This window comes from Oreochromis niloticus, linkage group LG7 (genome assembly GCF_001858045.2).
Source record: "Oreochromis niloticus isolate F11D_XX linkage group LG7, O_niloticus_UMD_NMBU, whole genome shotgun sequence".
In the NCBI taxonomy this organism is placed as follows: Eukaryota; Metazoa; Chordata; class Actinopteri; order Cichliformes; family Cichlidae; genus Oreochromis; species Oreochromis niloticus.
The window spans coordinates 34,702,581-34,723,818 of NC_031972.2; the positions used below are offsets into that span (position 1 = coordinate 34,702,581).

The following is a 21,238-nucleotide window of genomic DNA, read 5'->3' on the forward strand; positions in this document are numbered from 1 at the left end:
TGTTAGTTGTTGTTGTCAGCGTTGTCTTCACACCCTCCTCTTCAGGAGAAGTGACGGGGAATGAGCTCTGGAACTAAAAGAGCAATCCATCATCTGTAAAGCTCTGCTCTGACAGCGCACACAGACTGCTGTTAGGCTGAGGGGAGGGAAACTACCAGCCCAGAGTGGGTTCACATAAACACACAGCAGATATACATGCATATTAATAAAGCCTTCCTCTGTTGGCTTCATGTAGAACATCCATAAAACAAATCAACCACATTTTCAGTTGAAAACAAATGTAGTTAATTAAGGTATAAGATTATACATTTAGCACTTCTTAAATTATATTTCATTTTCAAATTATATTACAAAATATATATTATATAGATTATTATATTATAAAATTATATTATATAAACCCACTTTCTGCCACCAGGCTTCTGACTCGCTGGATTGCTGTAGGTCACTGAAGTGAAGAAGACGCATCTTATTTCTTTATATTTTGCTTGGGAAATGGGGACTAGATTCAACGATTTATTATAGCCTGTTTGTACAATTCTTGTGAGCTTGAAAGTGAATGAGCACCTTTATTCTTCGACACGGCCGGATCTCTGAGGCAGCTTTTGTAATTTCTTTAAGTGGTATCAGGAATAGTTCTCCAGGCTTCTTTAAGGACATTCAAAGCTCTTGCTTGGACTTTTCTGCCTTTTCTTCTGTTCTCTGTCAGGATTGTTTCATGCTGTAACGTAGTTCGTAGCAAAGTTCACGCTCAGTAACGTTGAGATCCAGGCTGTGGTGTGTTTTTACTACACTGACAGTGTGTGTCAGATCACTGTCATACTGAAGAATGAAGCTGTTGTCAATCAGATGCTTTCCAGATGGTTCTACATGGTGGATCAAAATCTGTTGGTACTTTTTTGCATTTATAATTCAGAAACACAAATGATGTGTTTCTGTGACAGGCTGCGATTATCCAAGTACCTAAAGATTTTGTAACTTTAGGGTTTCTTATAAGTTTGGACAAAACGCAGGTTCATCCCCCAAGTTAAGACGCCCGTCTTGGTGAAAGAGCAGCCAATGAAAGAAGTTTAGAAAGCCTGGACAAGAGCACTTTGGAGGAAAGTTTAAGGAAAGTCTGGCTCATTGGACAACTTTTGCACACCGCTGCACTTTTCAAATTTCATTTATGAGCACTCATGCAACCAGAAAACTTATTAATCTAAGAGAAAATCATGTAATAAAGGAGATATCCACAACTTTCACAGGGAAACAACACATTTAACATATTTTTAAGCATAAAAAAGTAACGATCCTGGGTCCATGTAACACATTGTTCTTTTAAGTGACATTTAATTCCTGCTTCCTGCTGGGTATCATAAGATATTAGTTTCAAAGCTGGTTGACAACATTAGTTATTTATAAAAAAATAAAATACAATAAAAACCTCCTGCTCCTGACCAAAAACCAGGTATGGTATTCTGTAACCATTATTATTAAAAAGGTAGTCAGGAATCAGATTGTGTTTAAAATATTTTATTGACCCAAAATTTCACATTCGAGGCACCGACAGTTCAAAAACACTTTTGTTCAGCGATGCTGGAGTATAAAAAGTTATGTACATGTGCTGTATAAGGATATACAGCGATATGATGCTGCCCCCTGCTGGAGGTACTGCAGTCTTTCAGTCACTTCTTCACATCCTGAAGGTATAGTCAGGCCACACGTGTCAGATCACATGCAGCCAGGTACATTTAAGAAAGAAGAAGAAAAAAAACAAAACAAACAAAAAAAAAAAAACAACACTTTATTTTAGGTATAAATGTCCCTTTGTGTCAGAAGAATAAGTGATCCTGTAAGTGTGTCTTAAATAAAACTTTAACACTGTCTTTATAAATAACTCTGTAATACAGAGAAATGAGTAGCTGTTAAAAAAAAAAAAAAAAAAAAAAGAAGTTTTGCCTCAAACATGCAGTGAGGACAAGGGGAAAACATTTGCTCCCAGTTAATCCACAGACATCTAGAAGGAAAATTGGACTGCCAAGCGTCAAGAACCTGGTTTAAAACACGCGGTCGAACTCTGTCTGGCTCGTGGTGGCCGGGTTCCGGTTCTGATTAGGCTGCTGCTGGGGCATGTGTCCTCTCCGCCGAGGTGGGGCCAGGTACTCAAACATGGACGTGTTGTGGGTGGAGAGCATGTTCTTGAGGTCTGACGGCATCGGGTCTGACCAGAAGAAGTCGTGGTTGAGGGCGTCGTCACTGTCGATTCGCTGTGCCGGGTCCAGGACCAGCAGCTTGTCAATGAGGTCCAGGGCATACGGGTCTTTGACGTAAGCTTTGAGGCGGTCCTTCACTTTCCTCTTCTGACCTTTGGGCAGCTCCATCTTCTGGTACAGCTCATACTTCTTGTCTACACCGGGCCACACCTGATGGGACAACAGAGGGTTAGTTAAGTTAACACAGAGCTGAGAAACAGAACAAACAGAGTGCGAGAGAAAGAATGAAGGCTCACCTCTGCCGTGATGGAGCCGCAGAGCTGGCTGATGAGGGTCAGCTGGTGCTGCTCCGTGTTCCCCTGCATGATCGGACTCCGTGTCCACATCTCGGCCATGATGCAGCCAGCCCCCCACAGGTCGATTGGAGGCCCGTAGTCTCGCTCACCTGCAAAAACAAAGATAACACAGAAATTAAAAAACTGCACCAGGAGTAGATTTGAAATATATTTTACTTTTTTTTTTTCCTTACCCAACAGCAGCTCTGGAGGTCGGTACCACAGCGTCACCACGCGGTTAGTGTAGCGGTTCCCCTGGCTGTTCTTGGCCAGGCTGAAGGCTCGAGCCAAACCAAAGTCAGCCAGCTTCAGGACGCCGTCTCTGGTTATGAGCACATTAGCTGCCTTCATGTCTCTGTGAAGGATCTGAGCAAAGAACAACAGATCATCATTAATATTCTGACAGTGGAATTTCATTTGGTTTAAGTACACACTGTGTCTCTGAGAGTCTAACCTTGTTCCTGTGGATGTAGTACAGCCCATTGAGCAGCATCTGCATCACCTTCTTGATCTCTGCCAGCGTGAACTTCACGTTGGCATTGCTCAGCAGCCCAGCCAGGTCATGCTCACAGAAGTCAAACACCAAGTAGATGCTGCCTTTGTACCTGTTAAACTGAGTGGCTGAAAAGGAGAACAGAAAATTAAAAACAGACCCCAAAAAACTGAAATCCACACAAAACATGCACTCGTGTCACACTAACCTTTGGTCCTGCAGATCTCGATCAGATTGACAACGTTCTCGTGCTTGAGCAGTTGAAGGATTTTGATCTCTCTCAGAGCTGTGATTGGGAACTAAAGGGGAGGAAAACCAGCTACATTATCATCCACACCAACTTTCAGCACACTGGATTTTAAATGATGCCAAGACTCTGGTTTCTTACCCCTTCTTTCTCGTTTTCCATCAGCACTTTCTTCAGTGCAACTTTCTTCCCTGTCTGTCGGTGCTTCGCTTTGAACACCTCCCTGTACAAGAGACAATTTTAGACAGTCGGCTTTTTAAACTACTCAACTCAAATGGTATATAGCCTAACCTATAGTAGGGTAGAGAAACAACACTGCTGGCATTTGTGTGGTAGACATGATCTCAGTCCACTTCAGACAAGAACTGCTTCATCCACAACATCATGTAAGTGGTGCAGTGCCGCCAGGAGTACTCAGACCTTTACAGACTAAACACTAGGGGTGGGTTTTGATTATCGATTTCCCAATTAAAATCGATTCTAGCTTGAATAACACAATATTGATTCATTAAAATCCTGAATCAATTTAAAAAAAATTTAAATGTATTTTACCCGAAACGCCAGAATCTCAGGTTAAACCTCACAGAATTTCGACAGCCACCAAACAGCTAAAAACCTAAGTGCGAACCCACCGACGCATCAGAATCAGTGAGATGTCCGCTTTCTCACCCGATGGCAAGTACACTGACACCCCGTCTGGGCTGAAAGCCGACAGCTCAAAGACTCTGATGCATCGGCGGGTCTGGATCCAAACTACGCTTCACATAAACATCGTCACGAATTCCCTCTTACTTTTGCTGTTTTGCTTCCACCACGACAAAAATGGCACTTCATGCACAGCTCTCTTCATCTCTTCTCTTCCCATCTAAAAATCTCGGTTTTCTGCATTATTCGCTTGCTTATTACGCACAAGTCTACCGTTATGTACAGCGCTGTTGGCCGCTGTTTTTTGTTTGTGTGGGGGTTTTTTTCTTCAACCGACTTCCAACAAGAAAGCCTCATTTCTGCTGTTCAATACTGAAGAAATTTAAACTTTTTAAAATTATGCAAAATTGCTAAATGTTTAGCTGTGTCTCTAATTGAACCTCTGTAACTTTGCTCGGCTTCACTTCAGCCGCATCAGGTAATGTTGATATGTTGATTCACGGTTTTCTTCTGTTTTTGTTCTACTGCAGAATATCTTTAAGGTGGTTATCTGCTATAAAAAGACAGGCGGGGAAAATCTTCATGTTTTTCTGTGTTTTATGCTCTGTTACTTTGACACAAAGGAATCTGCTGTGATGCTTACACCTCTGATAAAGTCTCACAAGTGTCAGCTTTTGGAATCGAACTGTGGATCGAATCGAATCCGGACCTTGTGAATCGGAATCGAATCAATTCTAGAAATCGGTGACGATACCCAGCCCTAGAATAAACACCCACAGAAGCATGGCACAGCATCGGAGAATCAGCTCATCAGGACAGAAGTCAAGCTGCCTCCCTTCCATCTCAGGGGAGAAGAGTTGTCCCTCATTGAGAATAGAACGCAAAGTCTTTTTTGGTGCTCTATGGATAGAGCCTGGTTTGTCTTCAGCATGTGGCTCATTTAGCCAGTCACAAATTATTCCCGTGCCATATCTTTGTGCCCTGTTGTTTCAGTTGATCGCAGCAGAAGACCATAACCCATGAAAGCTTTGCAACTTTACAAACTAAATACGTTTTAAAAAATATGTCGAAACAACAGGTATCAGCTAATGCCTTCCTTAATAAGCAGCTGGACTAATACAGGAAGGGAACTTCCGTTGTTTACTTGCTCTTCATTCACTCCGTGCGGCTAGCAGTTAGCACAGCTGGCGTTTATACGGAATTCGCAAAGCAGTTAAAGATTTAGTCAGACAACCAGCCTGCTGTGTACTACTCACCCAAAGGTTCCTTGTCCGATCTTGGCCATTTTCTCGTACTTGGAGAACTCGTCACAGAAAGGGAACTCCACTCCGTCGTAGTACTTCGACATGATGGCGGCCTCCCGATCGGGCCTGGACAAAAGGAAAATTCACGAGACTTTAAAGTGGTTACATCAAACAAGGCTTGCACAGAACGCGCCTCAAATGCAGGTGAAACAAACTAAAGCAAACCCGTTTGTTAAATTGAAAAGTAAATAGATTTAGTCTTACTTTTCAGCCCCGGTGGCGTTGCTTGTCTTGTCCCGCTGCATCTTGTCCAACTCCGCGACGCAGTTACGTGTGGAGCGTCTGCGCACGGCGTCACCTCTAGAGCTCAGCGACGCCCCGCCCACTGATCCGGGGGCGGGCTTTAGTTATTCTTTTTTTATTTTTAAATTTATTGTACCCAAAATCAAATACAAATGGGCAAAAAGCTAAAATAATCCCAAAAGAAGCGACAATAAATCAAAACAAATGAAAAATACTTAAGGCGTCTGGGAATGGATCTCAAAACTGGATTATAGATGGCAGACAGTTGGTGTCGTAAACCACCGCCTCTGTTCAAAGATGGTCGTTCACAGTGGACATAGATGGCTTCTTTCACTCCTCTTTCAAACCATCTGTCTTCTCTGTCCAAAATGTGAACATTGGCATCCTCGAAAGAGTGACCTTTGTCCTTTAGATGCAGATGGAGCTGAGTTTGTCCCATCGAGGTGGCTCTTCTCTGTTGTGCCATGCGTTTATGCGTGGCTGTTTGGTCTCTCCAATGTAGGGGTTTGAGCATTCCTCACTACACTAGCCTATACTACATTGTTAAATTTGTGTTTAGGAGTTTTGTTTTTGGGATTAACCAGTTTTTTTCTGAGTGTGTGTTGAACTTTATGTTTTTAACCACTAATCAAAACCAACGAACGAATCCTTCACTGTTCACATCAACTCTGTGGATAAAAACACCACAGTTCACCAGGGAAGACACAAAGGACAACAGTTTGCCATTTCTAGACTGTGCTGTGCACATTGAGGAGAATGAAAACTTCAACATGTTTGTTCTAAAACATTTGTTTTACAACATTTATAACATTTGTTTTACAACAAAAATGGAAGCCACCTTCTTCCCCTTCTCCCAGCACCAATCATCAGATTTGAAAAACTAAATAATTAGTTTTTTAGTTTTCACTGTCAGATCAGTCTTTTAGGTAAGATCCTTAGTATATTTCTGTCTTACCTCCCAGGGAAAACAGCAAAACAAGCAAATATTTTCATATATTGTAGTCCCAAACTCCTGAATTTTATTACAAAATGATGGCATATGTACAAAAGACTCAGGATTTTTACAGTAGTATCATACATAATCTGTATGGTGTCCAATAAAAGCAATGCACAATCTTAAAGTGAAGAAATTATCCCTCGCATCACTGGAAAGTATTTGAATGTTTCTAAATATCCTTCCCCACTCTTTTATTATCCCATTTCAAACTTAAATGACGGTCCCAGGTCTTCTTGAGAGCTAAAAGCTTCATTACCCAGTTTCTGAATCACCAGAGAAAATACACAAAGTATTTTATCAAACCGACTGTGCACAGGTGATAATGGAGGAAAATGAGGCTGTTAAATACCGTACTGAAGTAGAGCTGGAGGTTAAGTGCATAATAATAAACAGGATTTTAGGTTCTCCCGACCCCACCCATCATCAGCCAGCCTCTGCAGTATGTAAACAAGATTATTTCGTAATCCCATCAAACCTAAATAAGAAAGGGGGATCCTGAGGAGTGATGTAATGACTGGTACTAATTTTTAAGATGTTAACAATCTCAACTACTGATGAGTTTAGTGCTGCCCAGCAAAGAGAAAATGTGTGTAGTAATGGATCAAAGTTTGTGCTTCTAACCAGATCTAAAACAAATGCTTTACCCCAAAATGATCTAAAGTTTTTTTTAAAAGCTTTTATGACCTGAAAGTTACTTCTAGCAGACAAAACAGAGACAAATTATCCAAAGGATCCCCCTGAAAACCTGTTTTTGACCTTCCAATTCCTTTTTTAAAGAAAGGCAGTGAATTACTGTTCACCAGGGTTTAGCCCTGAATTTAAGGGTAAAATCTTAGAAAACCGACATAACTGTAAACGTTTGATCAAAACTATGAGTCAAGATACAGTACAAATTTGGGTCTCCTTGCTTACTAGTTTACCACCACATGGGGGCGCTCTCCGCACCAAACCGGACTGATTGATAAATTAATAAACGTGAAAATACAAACCAAGACATTCTGACGACCGCAAAGCAGCAAAAATGCTCATGTAAATTAATAAATAATGATTATGTGTCATAATGAAAACATATATCAAACTAATTTAAGGAAAAAAATACTGATACTGATCTAATCTCAGGTCGTTCTGAAAATTTCCACAGCTAAAAATGAAAGCATGCCATTTATAATCTGTAGATACAACCGTGCCAAAAACAAACAAACAAACAAACAAACAAACAAATGAAAACATTTATCAAAATTAATAGTGTTATAATGATTTATTATAAGCATATTATTGCGTATAATATATAATAATAATATAATATATTATATACTAAATAACTCCAACCAAGATTCTCAGCGGATCATCTTCCTCCATCTCACCCTGTACCTACCTACTATCCTTCACCACATCCATGGCCCTCATCTGTAGTCTTCCTCTTTTCCTCCTGCCTGGGAGTTCCATCTTCATCATCCTTTGTCCAATATAGTCACTCTCCCTCCTGTGCACATTTCCAACCCATCTCATCCTTGCCTCTATAACTTTGTTTCTAAACAACTCAATCTAAGCTGTCCCTCTGATGTACTCATTTCTAATCCTGTCCATTCTGCTCACTTCCGTTAAAATTATATATTTTATTTGCTCATTATTATTATTACTTACGGTTTTGTTCTTTTCACATTCATATTTTCCAAAACCGTAGAGTAGGTCGGATTGGAGACTGTCAGCCGATTATGCCCCCCCTGGCCTTATCGAACACGCTTACTTTATATTTTCTTTTTAAGAAAAGCTTATTTATTGTTTATTATTGTTCGTGTTTTTTATTTGTTTGCGTTTTCACGTTTTTTTTTATAAATAAGTAAAAATGACGGGGGCGTGTTCTGACGTCATTACGCTTGAAAAACGAGCCTTCCATATTTGGTGTCCCCTTCCTGGAACAGCTTCACGCTTCATGATGCTGTGCATGTCGCGCATGCTGCGGCGGGGCTCGGGCATCGCCGCGCGGCTCGCACGGCGGGACCGGGCGCTCAGTTTGGCGGGTCTTTCGTGCCGGCACTACAGCACCGAGACGGCTCCTCACATCCCGGGAATGGAGTATCAGGTACGCTCCGTGACCGCCGCCGCTCGTGCTCCAGCGGCTAACGAGCTAGCTAACTGAGCAGCGAGGCTGTTTCCGAAAGTTTGGAGGTAGTTTTTGGGCTGTTTGGAGTTTAATGGAAACATGGCTGACAGGAGCGCGCTTTGGCAGCAGGGGGAGGAGGGCAGTTAGCTGCAGGCTGCCCGGAATCTGCTGTTACACGTTAGCTTGGACAGCTATTAACAGGTCGCGATGAGACTATCAGTGTCAGTGGCTAAAAGTCTGCGCTGGCACGTGCTGTGGTATTTCTGTGTAGCCATGTTATTTCTGTTAGTTTGACTCGTGCCAGGCTCACCTGACCTTTTCCTGGATGAACTCAGGTGTTTTTGCTGTTTCCTGTAATGTTAATGTGAGTTTTCCGCAGTTTCAGAGCTGGGACTGTCAGAGCTGTCCGTAGTCTGACCTCCACTCTATGCAAAATTGAGGAGATAAGACCCTTTTTATCTCCTCTTGCTGCTGCTTTCACGAGCATTTGGAACATGAAATTTTACACTTGGCGTCCATCATGGATTTCCTTCGGCCAGATATTAAAGAGACTCAATGAATGAGTTTATTGTCACTGCAGCAAAATTATCTTTCAGGATTTTCTGAGTCTGTTTCAACTGTAGACTGTATGTGAAAGATGGAAGTAGCTGTCCATTGACCTCTTGGTGTTGTTATGAAACCCGGCAGGCTCAGGGTGGATCAGACTGCCTGCTCTTTGGTTTATGATTGACGAGGCGCATATCCTGCTTTAGGCTCCACTGTGACTGTAATAATGACCATAATTCATAAAATAAACGCCACATTTTCTTATGTAAGACTTTAAACTCCTGATTGGCCCAGTGAACTGATCAGGAATGTGTTCACTGCAGTCACAAATCAATTAATGCTGGTTTATAGAGAACCAGAGGAGTCGGAACCTGGTGGCGATTAAACAAGGTTTAAGCCACTTCTTTATTGGTCTCAATATGTAGATTATTTTTAGACACAATCTGTCATAATTCTACAGAAATAACTGCTAAAAAAAATCATTTTTTATTAAACAAATAAACTTAAGTATACTTTTTGTAGTTGCCCTCTGCAGATTTAAATAATTTGGACACTTCAGATGTTTCCAGATGTGTGCTGCTATGAAGTAAAACCCTATATAAAATTTTTACAAAAAAATTTAACAGAATATGAAGAAATGACTGCTATGACTTCATATCCTTTTTTTTTTTTGCATGAATGAGTGTGGACCAAACCACTCTGATTCATACAAAGGTGGAGTTCATGTTTTGTAATTAAAAATGTTTTCTATCACCTTTTACCCAGAAGCCTGTAACCACTAAGATTACACCCATACCTGCAGCTAAACACAAGATTTCTCTTTACATTCCTGATCTATTGCTGGACTCAGCTCCCTGGGATTCACACCTGTTGTGTTTTTGTTGATGATGATGTTGTTGTTGTTTGTTGTTTTTGTTGATGATGATGTTGTTGTTGTTTGTTGTTTTTGTTTTTTCAGAAAACACAACAGCACACCTGAGTTGTAGGAGACACCCACCTGGTGGTGGTATTGAAGGGTGTCTGGTAGCTCTTTTTTTGAAAGGTTAACGGTCTCCTGTGGCTGTTTTTAAACATTTCCTCCTTCGTCTTAATCTGTCTTTACCTCTTGTTGCTTTAAGTTGTCAGAACTCCTCCACACCTACTTTTCACAGCGCCTGTGTTTCGGACTATGGCCAGGAGAACAGTTCATTTGCATGCAGAAGTGAAAAAGGAATGCGGCGTCTGTGAGGCAGGGAAATGACATGGAGTGAAAGCTTTTCAAAGAAAGCAGTGGTTGGAGACATAAATGTGTTTGTGTTGGAGGTGGATGGGTGCATACCTGCTATAAAAGGTGATCAAGCATTATTAAACTAGAGGCAGTGATCTAACCATGGATAAAGACAGGACAGCATAACTGCAATGGTGAGCTGTAAGACTTTATTCTGCTTAATTTCCAGCATTTCTGCTGGCGTTTTTTCCTTTTTTGTTTGTTTGGGTTTTTTTTTTTCATTTCTGTGTCTGTGATTTATATTTATTGTTTTTAAAGTGGAAGGCTTGAGATGTTTTTCATGCTGTGAATCACTATCTTTTAAAAGTACTGGCTTTTTTTTTTTTTTTTTTTTTTGGCTTTTTTTTTTTGTTTGTTTTTTTTAATTGAGTGTTCGAACTCTGATACAGAGGAATTAGGTAAATGGGATTTCGGATACATGCTGAAGTTTCGCAATGTTAATATGACGTCTCAGTTGTAATTTGAGAAATCTGTGCTTGTTTTTATTTGCATATCTCAATAACAGTTCATCCGATTGGCCTTAAACTTGGCTGTTTAGTTGTTGGGGTCTTGAGTTAGCTCGGCGCTGAGATTGAAGTCATTCAGCTCTCATAATGTAAGGAGCTTGGAAAGAAAGTTCTGAATGCTTTATTTTCTTTAATCATTAGAGTGGCTGCTGCCTGCTCCACTCTGTGTGTAGGGGGAGGGACTCACCTGTGAGGACTCACACTGACATTAATGCATTCCTGAAATTTTAACTCCCAAAGTTTAACTGATAAGATTTGGATACTGAAGCTGTCATCAATTCTGCTTTCAGGTCTGATTATTTCATAGATTCCTGCATTGATTCCTGATCAAAGCAAACATTTATCTCTAAAGACAAAGAAATTTGAAATGATGTCAGAAAACTCTCCAGCTCTGATTAAAGGAATGAATGAGTTGTTAGACACGTGAATCTCATGGAGTGGACAGTTTGAAGCTGACTCTTCATTCCCATCCCATGTGACAGGATGGGAATGAATGAACATGTTGTCCAGATGAAGACGGGTGGCTTGATGCATTATGTCCCTTCGGGGTTGACGAGGACTAACTACACATGACTAGTTTAATCTCTAATAATATAGAATAAATGATACTGTGGCCATGTTTTGATCCTTGTAATTTCCATGTTCATGAGTCCTCTAGGGCCAGAGTGATGTAAATTTCATCATCAGACATTAACCATGTGGACTTGTGAAGACCTGTGAAGAAGTAGCTTTACACTACACCAACTACTGTCTACAGTGGAGCATGAGCTAAGCATTAGACCCCGCCCACACCCCCACATGTTGCAGGTATCTCTGTTACAGAGTGACAGAAGAGCTGCTGAGAGCTGCAGCAAAGTTCAGAAGAAATCAACCTGATTTATGTATTGTAATTAATCTTTCTGTACTGGAGTTCATGGCAGCAGCTAAAAATCTCACTTTTCTGTCCACACAGGTGATTTGAAAGACATTTGTTGGCATTTTAATGTTAAAAGCTCATCAGTGATAGTTGGTCTCAGCCGGTTTGCCTCACGGGTGTTGTTGGGCAGCTGTTTATACCTCTGACTCACTGACCATCTCCGCATGAAAGATTTCTTAGCTCTGCTTGTGGGAAAGTGTCATTTTTTTTATTTATTTTTTTATCTTCTGACATGTGCAGAGGAAACAAAGCATCTGCCACTCTTTAGGTCAGACTGATCCTCATCCTGTCATTCAGAAACTCTTTCCTGCAGATTACTGTGATTACATCTTTAAACATTTTTCTTTCACCTCAGGACGCCATTTGCACTCTGAACACGTTGCAGACAAATGCCAGCGCCTTGGAGCAGGTACGACGAGAGCGCAGCAATCCTCAGCTGCAGCTGAACGCCATGAGAGCCTTCCTGGAGCGAGCCGGCCTCGCGGTGAGCCAATCAGGGCGGAGAAAACATTGAGAATTACAGTGTTACAGTAGATACGGCCTTCAGTCTTATCTGATGTGTGTGTCTGTGTGTGTCAAAGGTGGACGAACTCGACCATCTCAATATCATTCACGTGACAGGAACAAAGGGCAAGGTGAGTTGATGTGGCACTTTTTTGGGGGGGGGGATGTCAAAAACAGAAAAGGTTACATAACTGTATAAAGAGGAGTATTTCTTTAGAGCTATGTTTTATTGTTCTTGTATATCAGTGTCACTCAATACTCAGTCATATCTTGAAATCAGATTTAGGTCTGATATAAAGAGGCAGTCCTGTACAAACACACCCTGTAATTGGACTTATCTTAAAAGGAACTCTATAAAATATGTCTAACAATGGGGGGGAAATAACCCTCTATTGTTAAAAAAAAAAAAAAAAAAAAAAAAAAAAAAAAAAAAAAAAAAAAAAAAAAAAAATTATAGACAAATTTAAATGGATGAAGTAAGGTCCAGGAGCTCAATATTATAAAATGCTATGGAAAAAAATAATATAGAATTTGTGCAAAAAGATCATGTCAGTATTTATAATTTATGGAAAAAATGAAATGGAACAACTTACAATGTTAAACTTTAAAAAATAAATGCAATAAAATATATGTAAATACAATATAAATTCATGTAACTAAAAAAGAATACAATAAAAAATGTAAACAAAAATTAAACATGATTAAGTTGCATGATATTAAGTCCCCTGTAAAACCTAATGGGTACAGGTGTGAAATGTGTTTTTTAGGGCTTTTATCATTAACTTGGTCTCCCCTGGGTCTTTTCCTGTGTTATAGTTCTGTGTCTTATTTTGAAAAAAAAAGTTACACGTTACCATAGCAACCAGAGAGCATTAAGCGGCAGAGAGGAGGATGTTACTCTCAGTGTTGTTGGCGCATTTCAGGAGAACGCTGATAAGTTACAATAAACTTACATAATTACACAGTGAATTTGTGTTTATTAATAAGATGATGATAATAATAATAATAATAATAATAATAATAATAATAATAATAATAATAATATTATTATTATTATTATTATTATTATTATTATTATTTACAAAATACCACAGTTTTTGTCTTGGTGCTATCATTTTATTTTGTTGTATTTGTTGTATCCGCGGCACCTTAAAGGCCGGACCGTGAAAATATTGTCTGACATTAAGCCGGTCCGTGGCGCAAAAAAGGTTGGGGACGGCTGTTTTACAGAGTTGACTTAAATTTAAGTAAAAAGTGTAAATTCAGCAAGTCAGAATAACATAAAAGGAGGTTTTTCTAAATACAAAAACAAAATTTAAATATTGGCCTTCCAGTTTTAATTAGGGTTTAATTAATTTAAGTATAACTTTTTACTTATAGTAAACTATAAGTAAAAAGTTTGATTTTTAGCAGGAAAACATAGTAAAAGTGATCAGTTTGTAACATTTTAATATTTCCTGACTCACAGAGAAGGTGAGGGACACAATTTCATAAATTTCCTGGATTGCTTTCTCCGTTCAGGGAATTTTGCTCTGTCATTCAGATGTTTCTGGTGTTTTTGGTACATTTCCTGAGTCTAAAACTCTGAATTCATGAGCATAAGCAGGCCTCATCTGTCTGCACACACGTTACCAACAGGATGTGATGCCAAAGGTTTACTGACAGTGCGAGTCCCATCCAGCCCTGCAGATCTTTGTAGGGTTTGTAGTGATGTGTGGGACTCTGTTTAACCTCGCTGTCATCTGTCCTGTCAGCACCGAGCTCTCGTTGTGTAACTTGAGAGCAGAAGGTCAAACAAACATGTTGGCAAATGTGTATTCATTAACCAGCTCAGTCGAGGGTGCTTTCGGACTTCACTTTTCATTTATTTATTTATTTTAGAGGAAATTTACAACAAAGTGCTGTTCTGTCCCGATGGAAAAACCCAGCAATGACTGTTTTGTCTTTCAGGGCTCGACGTGCGCGTTCACAGAGCAGATTTTAAGAAATTATGGCTTCCGCACAGGATTTTACAGGTAATCTAAGTGTTATTCTTATTTTGTCAGGGATTTGACTTAAAGCATCCACCATGTAAGATTAAAGATGTGATGCACAAGATTCAGCTGGGACGTACACACAAGATTTAATAAACAATAAAATCCTTAATTAGCCGTGAAGGATCACTGCCCTTTCCCTCCTGAACTGATCCTCTGAAGCTCTTTAAAATGTGATCAGGCCGTATTGATGGTGCAGGTGGGTGCAGGATTTAAAGGTGTGTAATGTTAGTTTGACTGGTTGTGTTGAAGTGTTTGTGTGTCTGAACCTGTGCGTTTGTGTGCAGCTCTCCACATCTGGTGCAGGTCAGGGAGAGGATTCGGATCAACGGACAGCCAATCGGAAAAGACCTCTTCACTAAATACTTCTGGCAGGTTTACGGGCGACTCGATGAAACAAAGGTGGGTCTGAAAACGGGAGCGCAGACAGTCACTGACCCTACTCGGGAATGAAGTGTGCGTGTTTGTGTGTAATCAGTGTCACAGGTTGTAATTGAGTTGGTTTTAAAACGAGGCTCCTCACGTCAGGATGAGCGTGAGCCTCATGTGACGGGCAGCACGTGTCGGTCACGTTACTGCCCCCTCAGTTCGACCCTTTAATGCACGCAGCTGCAGGGTTTCCCACAGAATCACAAAAGCAGTTTTATTTATTTTATTTAATTTTGTCCGTTTTATTTTTGCTTGTTTCAAAACTCCAGTTCTTAATTCAGATAAGTTTTTTTTCCATCTGCTGATTCCTGCCAAGGTTATTATAGATGTTTATTATTAATAATAATAATAATAATAATAACAACAACAACAACAACAACAACAACAACAACAACAACAACAACAACAACAACATAGGATATTGTGTTCTGTGCAATAACTGCATTACATAGCCAAGATTAGAATTATGGATCAGAAAGTTCATTTTATTATCTTTTGGCTGTAATCAGGCAGTCTTAGTCTTTCTGTCTTCGATCTCCAAAGGATGCCCACGGAGGGACGATGCCGGCGTATTTCCGCTTCCTCACCATCTTGGCCTTCCATGTCTTCCTCCAAGAGAAGGTAACTTCAGAGGCAGGCTTTTTTTTTTTTTTAATTCCTCACTTAAGTGGTATTAATGTGCCTTAAATGCAGACACCTGTGCAGTTTCTTTTGTCAGTGCGTGAAGTTTAAAGCTCTGATCTCAGATTTACTCCTGGTGTTTTCTTTGGATCTAAGTAACTCTTCTCTTTGCTCAGGTGGATTTAGCTGTGATTGAAGTTGGCATAGGCGGCGCGTACGACTGCACCAACATCATAAGGTGAGATTTTTTTCAATGAAACTCTTACAAGAGTATCATTCAGGCCACAGGGAGTTTTTATTTCTAGCACAAACTGAGCACTTGTAAAATGGGCCCACTGCCAGGCTCATGGTAAATAAACATTAGCATGTGGTGCCATGGCTCTGATTGTGCGCACTGGCGTGTATCTTTGATAGAAAGGAATATGTCTCATACAGTGGTTCCTCTTTTATCGTGGGAGTTGCGTTCTAAAAATAACCCACGATATGTGAAATTCACAAAGTAGCCAACTTAATTTTTTTACAATTATTATAGATGATTTAAGGCTATAAAACCCCTCACGACACACTTCATACAATTTTCTCACACAAGCATAAACATGTTCACACTTTTCTCTCTTGTTTAACACTCTCAAAGTTCAAACCTTCGTAGAAAAAAAGTCCATTATAATAGAATGAATACTCGACTAGACAATCAGGATGCAGAACACAATGCGCTGTTTAAAAACAAAAAAAAAAGAAAACATGGTTGTGCTGTTTATGCCTTTTGGAGGATTTTAATGCAATTATCTAACAAAGAACATGGCTACCTTGTAGTTAATTATGTTATCACAAAACGGTGGGTGACGTCATTGTTTCGATTTTATTTGGAAAATTTTTATGAAAACGTGCGAGTCTGTGGGGGATTGGGGTTTCTATTTCTGCAGATAAATTAATCCACTTGCGGTGCTCCAGAGAATAATTTCGGATATATGCATCTTGTTTCATTTTTGTTTTCAGTGGCTTCTGTTTCATACATTGAGGTTCTTTGTAGTAGGATACAGTTAGTGTTCAGAGAAGGAAAATAACAATAATACAAAAAAATCGACAGATTTGTCCATGAATTACTAAAATATTCCACCATCAGGAAGCCTCTGCAACACACACATCTCCTGGTAGAACTGTGCTCTGCTGACTATAGGAGTGTGTGCAGTCATGCAGATAATATGCTTCTGACAAGAAGTGCATTTTGTGCGTTTGGTTCATTAGAACTGAACAACAGTGCAGTGAGCCTGAAGGTAAAATAACACGTGATCGCTTGCAATTTGAGTTCTAATCTAAAGGAAGTGAGTTCCACAGACCTTAGAAAGACTTGGAGCAAAATTGGGGGCAAAAAGTAGGCTAGCCTTCACTTATACAGTTAGACTTCTTTTTCATTTGTTTATATTTAGCATTACTTTTACAGTCCATTTTTCATGAGCTAGAATAAAAAACACTTTATAGTCTCTTGAAAAAGTTTGCAGCGCTTTTAACCAGCGTTTCTCGTCCTGTGTGGTTCCACAGGAGGCCGTGGGTGTGTGGCATCTCCTCTCTCGGCATAGATCACACTCAGATTCTTGGAGACACCATCGAGAAGATCGCCTGGCAGAAAGGAGGCATCTTCAAGGTGTGTCTGTGGTTCAGCTTCAACCCGTTATTTCTTTTTAGTTTCTGTTTATTATGTTGGTAACTCTGCATTATTGTGTTTGCAGCCCGGAGTCCCCGGCTTCACCGTCAGACAGCCAGAGGGCGCCATGCCCGTGCTCAAGGAGCGGGCCAAAGAGATCGGAGTAAGAGTCCTCTTTCAGTCACATCACACACTAAAATTAAGCTTCAGTTTTATCTAACATGCTCTAACTGTTGTCACAGTGCCCACTGTGGGTGTGTCCACAGCTCGAGGACTACCAACCGGACTGTGGACCTTTGCACCTGGGCCTTGCAGGGCAGCACCAACGCTCCAACGCCTCCCTCGCCCTCCAGCTGAGTCACACCTGGCTCCAGAGGAGATGCCTACCAGGTGTGAATAACGTTTATACAAAAATCCTAATATTGAATACTGCCCGAGCCTCGTAACCATGTAGCTGAACTGTGATTTGTTTTGTGTTTTTTAAATGTAAAATCAGTGAGAGAAGGTTAGTCTACATTGTTTACCGTGAGGCAGCTGACATCAAATTGTGCTGCTGTCACTCACTGAAGAGCAGTGTTCCTGTGGCAGAAAGTAGCTGATGTCTGTTGTGCTTTCAAAAAAAGTTGCTAAAGAAGTTGGAAAAGTCTCTGAATAAAACTGACAAGGATGAAGGGGGAACTTGAGGTTCACAGGGTGAGGACAGGTTTGCATGATGAGATCCACAGTATATAACTTACAGGACCCAGATGTAAAGGTCCTGCCTGTATTTTAGCTCCATCTATCTTCACATCATCTCCCCTATCCCTGCTGTGACATCCCCACAGCATGACACTGCCTCCATCATGCTTCACAGAGGAGATGGTGTGTTCAGGTTCAGATGCAGTGTTATGTACCCACCACACACAGCATTTGGAAGTAGGTCAAAAAATTCCTGCTTCCATTTGTTTGCTGTGCTCCCTTCATGGCTTGTTGCAAACGGGACTTTCTTTAGGGTGGAGGGGCTAGGTGATGAGAGCGTTAATAGAAACCTGTCCTCTCTCAGCAGATCACAGCTTTCCCATCACCACTGTTGAAAACAACGGTACACTTCAGGCGCCTGCGTTCAGTCCCAGCCCCATCATGGTTAAAGGTGAGTCCTGCTGGGACAGTCAGCTGCCATTACAACCAGATTGTCATCCAGTGAGGTAACTGTGTGTTTGTCCTCAGGGCTGGCAGATGCTCAGTGGCCCGGCAGGACCCAGACCCTGAAGCATGGAGAGGTGACTTACTTCCTGGATGGAGCTCACACCATGCGCAGCATGCAGGCCTGCGTTCAGTGGTTCAGAGAGACTGCAGCTCAGCACGAGAGGAGCGCCAGGTGAGCAAGACTTGTTAAACTCCATGCCAAAGACCACATCAGACAGCCACGCCCTCTTTAAACCCTGGAAGTGTTTCACCATAAACGTTTGTACTTCACATGCTGATTTGATGCCTCAACATGTTTGTTTTAGTGGAGCTGTAGCCAGAGTGCTGCTGTTCAACGCAACAGGAGAGAGAGACTCGGCTGCCATGCTGAAACTGCTGGTGGTGAGTACAGCTACTTTAATACGCAGACGTTCATGTAGAGAGGAACTGACCCCTATAAATAATTCTTCTGCCCTTTTTACTGTTTTCTTTTTTTTAAATTTCTTTATTTTTTCCTCAGACGTGTCACTTTGACTTCGCTGTCTTTTGCCCAAACATCACTGAAGCCATTGCTTCCTGTAACGCAGGTGAGTACTCTGAATGGGATAGAATTTCTGAAAGGAGAATAAAGAAACTTCTTCCATTCACAGTATATTTAAAAAAACAAAACAAAAAAACATTAAAACTGTAGAAATTAACTTAAAGAAACAAGAATCCTAGAAACCTGACCCAGACCAGGGATCCCAGAGTCCCAGCATGGAGGTACGCACGGCAACTGGGCCTTAACCCATGAAAACTGAACGAGAGCAAGTCACATGGGAACAGTCATCTGTGGCAGCAGTCTATTAAAAATGACATTTGACGGCCACTCGGTACCCTTAATGACGATCTGTGACACCTCACTATATATCAATAAAGACGTGGTTTAAGAACCTTTAGGATAGTGTCCGGGTTGTTCCGAGTGTAGCTTCATAGGCAGAGACCAGCCCCACTAACTTGTGATGCACGTCCAGTCATTTTGTTCATAAGCAGCTTGAAATATAATAGAAACTACTCTATTCAGGAAAGGGCTTCAAGATTACTCCCAGTCGGCTTTCAAGGGGGAGAGGGTTAATGTTCACCTGCACAGTGGGAATAAAACTTAACACGGCGCGATCAGGAGGGACAGCCTGTGCATGCAGTTTGTCAATAATAAACATGATGTTCAAGGATCAAGGTGTCCAAAAGAACAGCAGGACACACTAGTTCAACTCTCAATCAAACCTCACATGTCTAGAACAGTCGGGTGAAAACAGGAGCCGAGCTGGTGGTGCTGTTAGATCAGGTAGTGGGACATGATGCTGGACAGGCCTGGTGTAATCACATGCTATAGTGAGGATGCACTGGGAGTGTCTCAGTCCAGGAAACTGAGTGGGACATTGAGTGACCCATGTTCCACACCTATTGCCAGATGCCAGAGATAAAAGAAGCTGTTGAGGTGAGTCTTAGTTGGCTTGTGGGACTCTGTGGAGGCTGCTGGCAGCGAACGTGGGCCAGTCTCAGGGGGAAAAAAAAACAAAACTCAGGTGTAGGAAGAGTTCGGTAAGGGCAGGAGCAAGAATTTAGTCTTAACCTCTTCCTGCAGATTTCAATACCACAGGAATTTATCAGACTTGTTGTTTCCTTCTCAGACCAGCAGAACTTCAACGTGTCCGTGGAGAACATGCTGACACGCTGCTTGGACAACGAGAGGAGCTGGCGACTTCATAACCGGCTGGGTGACGACAAAGGCACCCAGTTGCTGATCCAGGACAGTCTTCCTCGTTTACCTGAGCACAGAGGGGACACCTTGGTGTTCCCGTGCATCCTCAGCGCCCTCCAGTGGATCACGCAGGGCAGAGACTCTGTGCTGGCCGACCCGGCCAAGACGACGTTGGCGGTTAAACAGAGTGTCACGGCCAAAGCCGCTCCCCTCCGTGAGGCCGCCGAGATCCACGTCCTCATCACCGGAAGCCTCCACCTGGTGGGAGGAGCTCTCAAACACCTGGACCCAGCTTCCTCTAAGTGACCATTTGTACATGTTGACACTACTGTGGGAAACTTACCTGGACAGAAGGTTTTTCATGCTTTTAACATTTCAGACTTGGGGATTTGTTTCTCTGACAGCTAATTATGAGGACCGAGGCAGCTCTAGCTTCACCCTGAGCCTTATAGCGCAGACGCTCCAGAGTGTCTTACTTGAAGCCGGATGTGTTTACATGAGCTGTAGAAGCTACAAAGAGCTGAGCTGGTCAAACGGAATGATTTAAACTGCATTAATTGTTTCTGACCCTGTTGGGAACGTTTAATTATCACATTTCAGAGATCTTTAAAAGTTGAGAAATATTTGCACGTTTTCTTTATTGTGTCACTTTGGTTGCACAGTGTGCTCCGTACATGTGGCCTCCTTTGTAAATGTATAAATCTGGTATCAGATGGATTCACGAGTTTAAAATCAGTGTTATGTTTCTACGTCTTATTTAAATGGGCCTTAATTTAACTTCATGATCCGACTGTGATGCATGCAGTCGGTGTATTTAAAGCTAAAAGGTTAAGACCTTCAGCCATATCCGTTCAGACTCTGACTTTTATGAGCACAAAATGAACATCACTGTTTTAAGTTTCACCTGTGGAAGCTCTATGATGGAGTCCGCTCACATCTCTAAAAACTGAGCCGGTTAGTTTATGGAGACGTTGTGCCAACCATGGTTTAAAACTTTGGTGTCCTTCTTGGTCCTGCTGATGGGAAATGTTTTACAGACACAGTCCACGTCTCCGCAGTGTGATCTACAATAAAAATGGTTACAAAACAACACCTGTGAGCCGTCTCGTATTATTAATACATACACACACAATTAACTGATCTGAAGTCAGCAGGTAGCTCATTCCAAAGAACAGGACCACTTTATACTGTATGCAAGATTTGTCAATATAATCTATACATCAGTGATGTGTAGTGACTTTAACAGAGTAAGCCACCCCCCCCCGCATACACAGTTTAACAGGATGAACTAGACCAGCTTGCTGCA

The 21,238-nt window shown here is 41.3% G+C and overlaps 2 protein-coding genes across 3 annotated transcripts; one reads left to right on the plus strand and one right to left on the minus strand.

Moving 5' to 3' along the window:
• Positions 1-1,499: 1,499 nt before the first annotated feature.
• On the minus strand, positions 1,500-5,578 carry cdk9 (cyclin-dependent kinase 9 (CDC2-related kinase)). The gene is made up of 8 exons (XM_003440162.4): positions 5,424-5,578; positions 5,172-5,285; positions 3,412-3,493; positions 3,232-3,322; positions 2,985-3,151; positions 2,725-2,896; positions 2,492-2,640; positions 1,500-2,405 (listed from the first exon to the last, which is right to left on the minus strand). The coding sequence occupies exons 1-8, from the start codon at positions 5,462-5,464 to the stop codon at positions 2,040-2,042; spliced, it is 1,182 nt and encodes a 393-aa protein (XP_003440210.1). The 5' UTR covers positions 5,465-5,578; the 3' UTR covers positions 1,500-2,039.
• A 2,712-nt stretch (positions 5,579-8,290) lies between these two features.
• On the plus strand, positions 8,291-21,022 carry fpgs (folylpolyglutamate synthase). Of its 2 annotated transcripts, none has more exons than XM_005470546.4 (15): positions 8,291-8,542; positions 12,154-12,282; positions 12,380-12,433; positions 14,253-14,317; positions 14,623-14,737; positions 15,308-15,385; positions 15,562-15,623; positions 16,925-17,027; positions 17,113-17,190; positions 17,270-17,417; positions 18,070-18,156; positions 18,234-18,384; positions 18,518-18,593; positions 18,712-18,778; positions 19,862-21,022. In XM_005470546.4, the coding sequence occupies exons 1-15, from the start codon at positions 8,306-8,308 to the stop codon at positions 20,236-20,238; spliced, it is 1,827 nt and encodes a 608-aa protein (XP_005470603.2). In that variant the 5' UTR covers positions 8,291-8,305; the 3' UTR covers positions 20,239-21,022. The 2 variants fall into 2 exon arrangements, with proteins under 2 accessions (XP_005470603.2, XP_003440209.3); XM_003440161.5 differs by having other exon boundaries at positions 18,073-18,156.
• Positions 21,023-21,238: the final 216 nt, after the last annotated feature.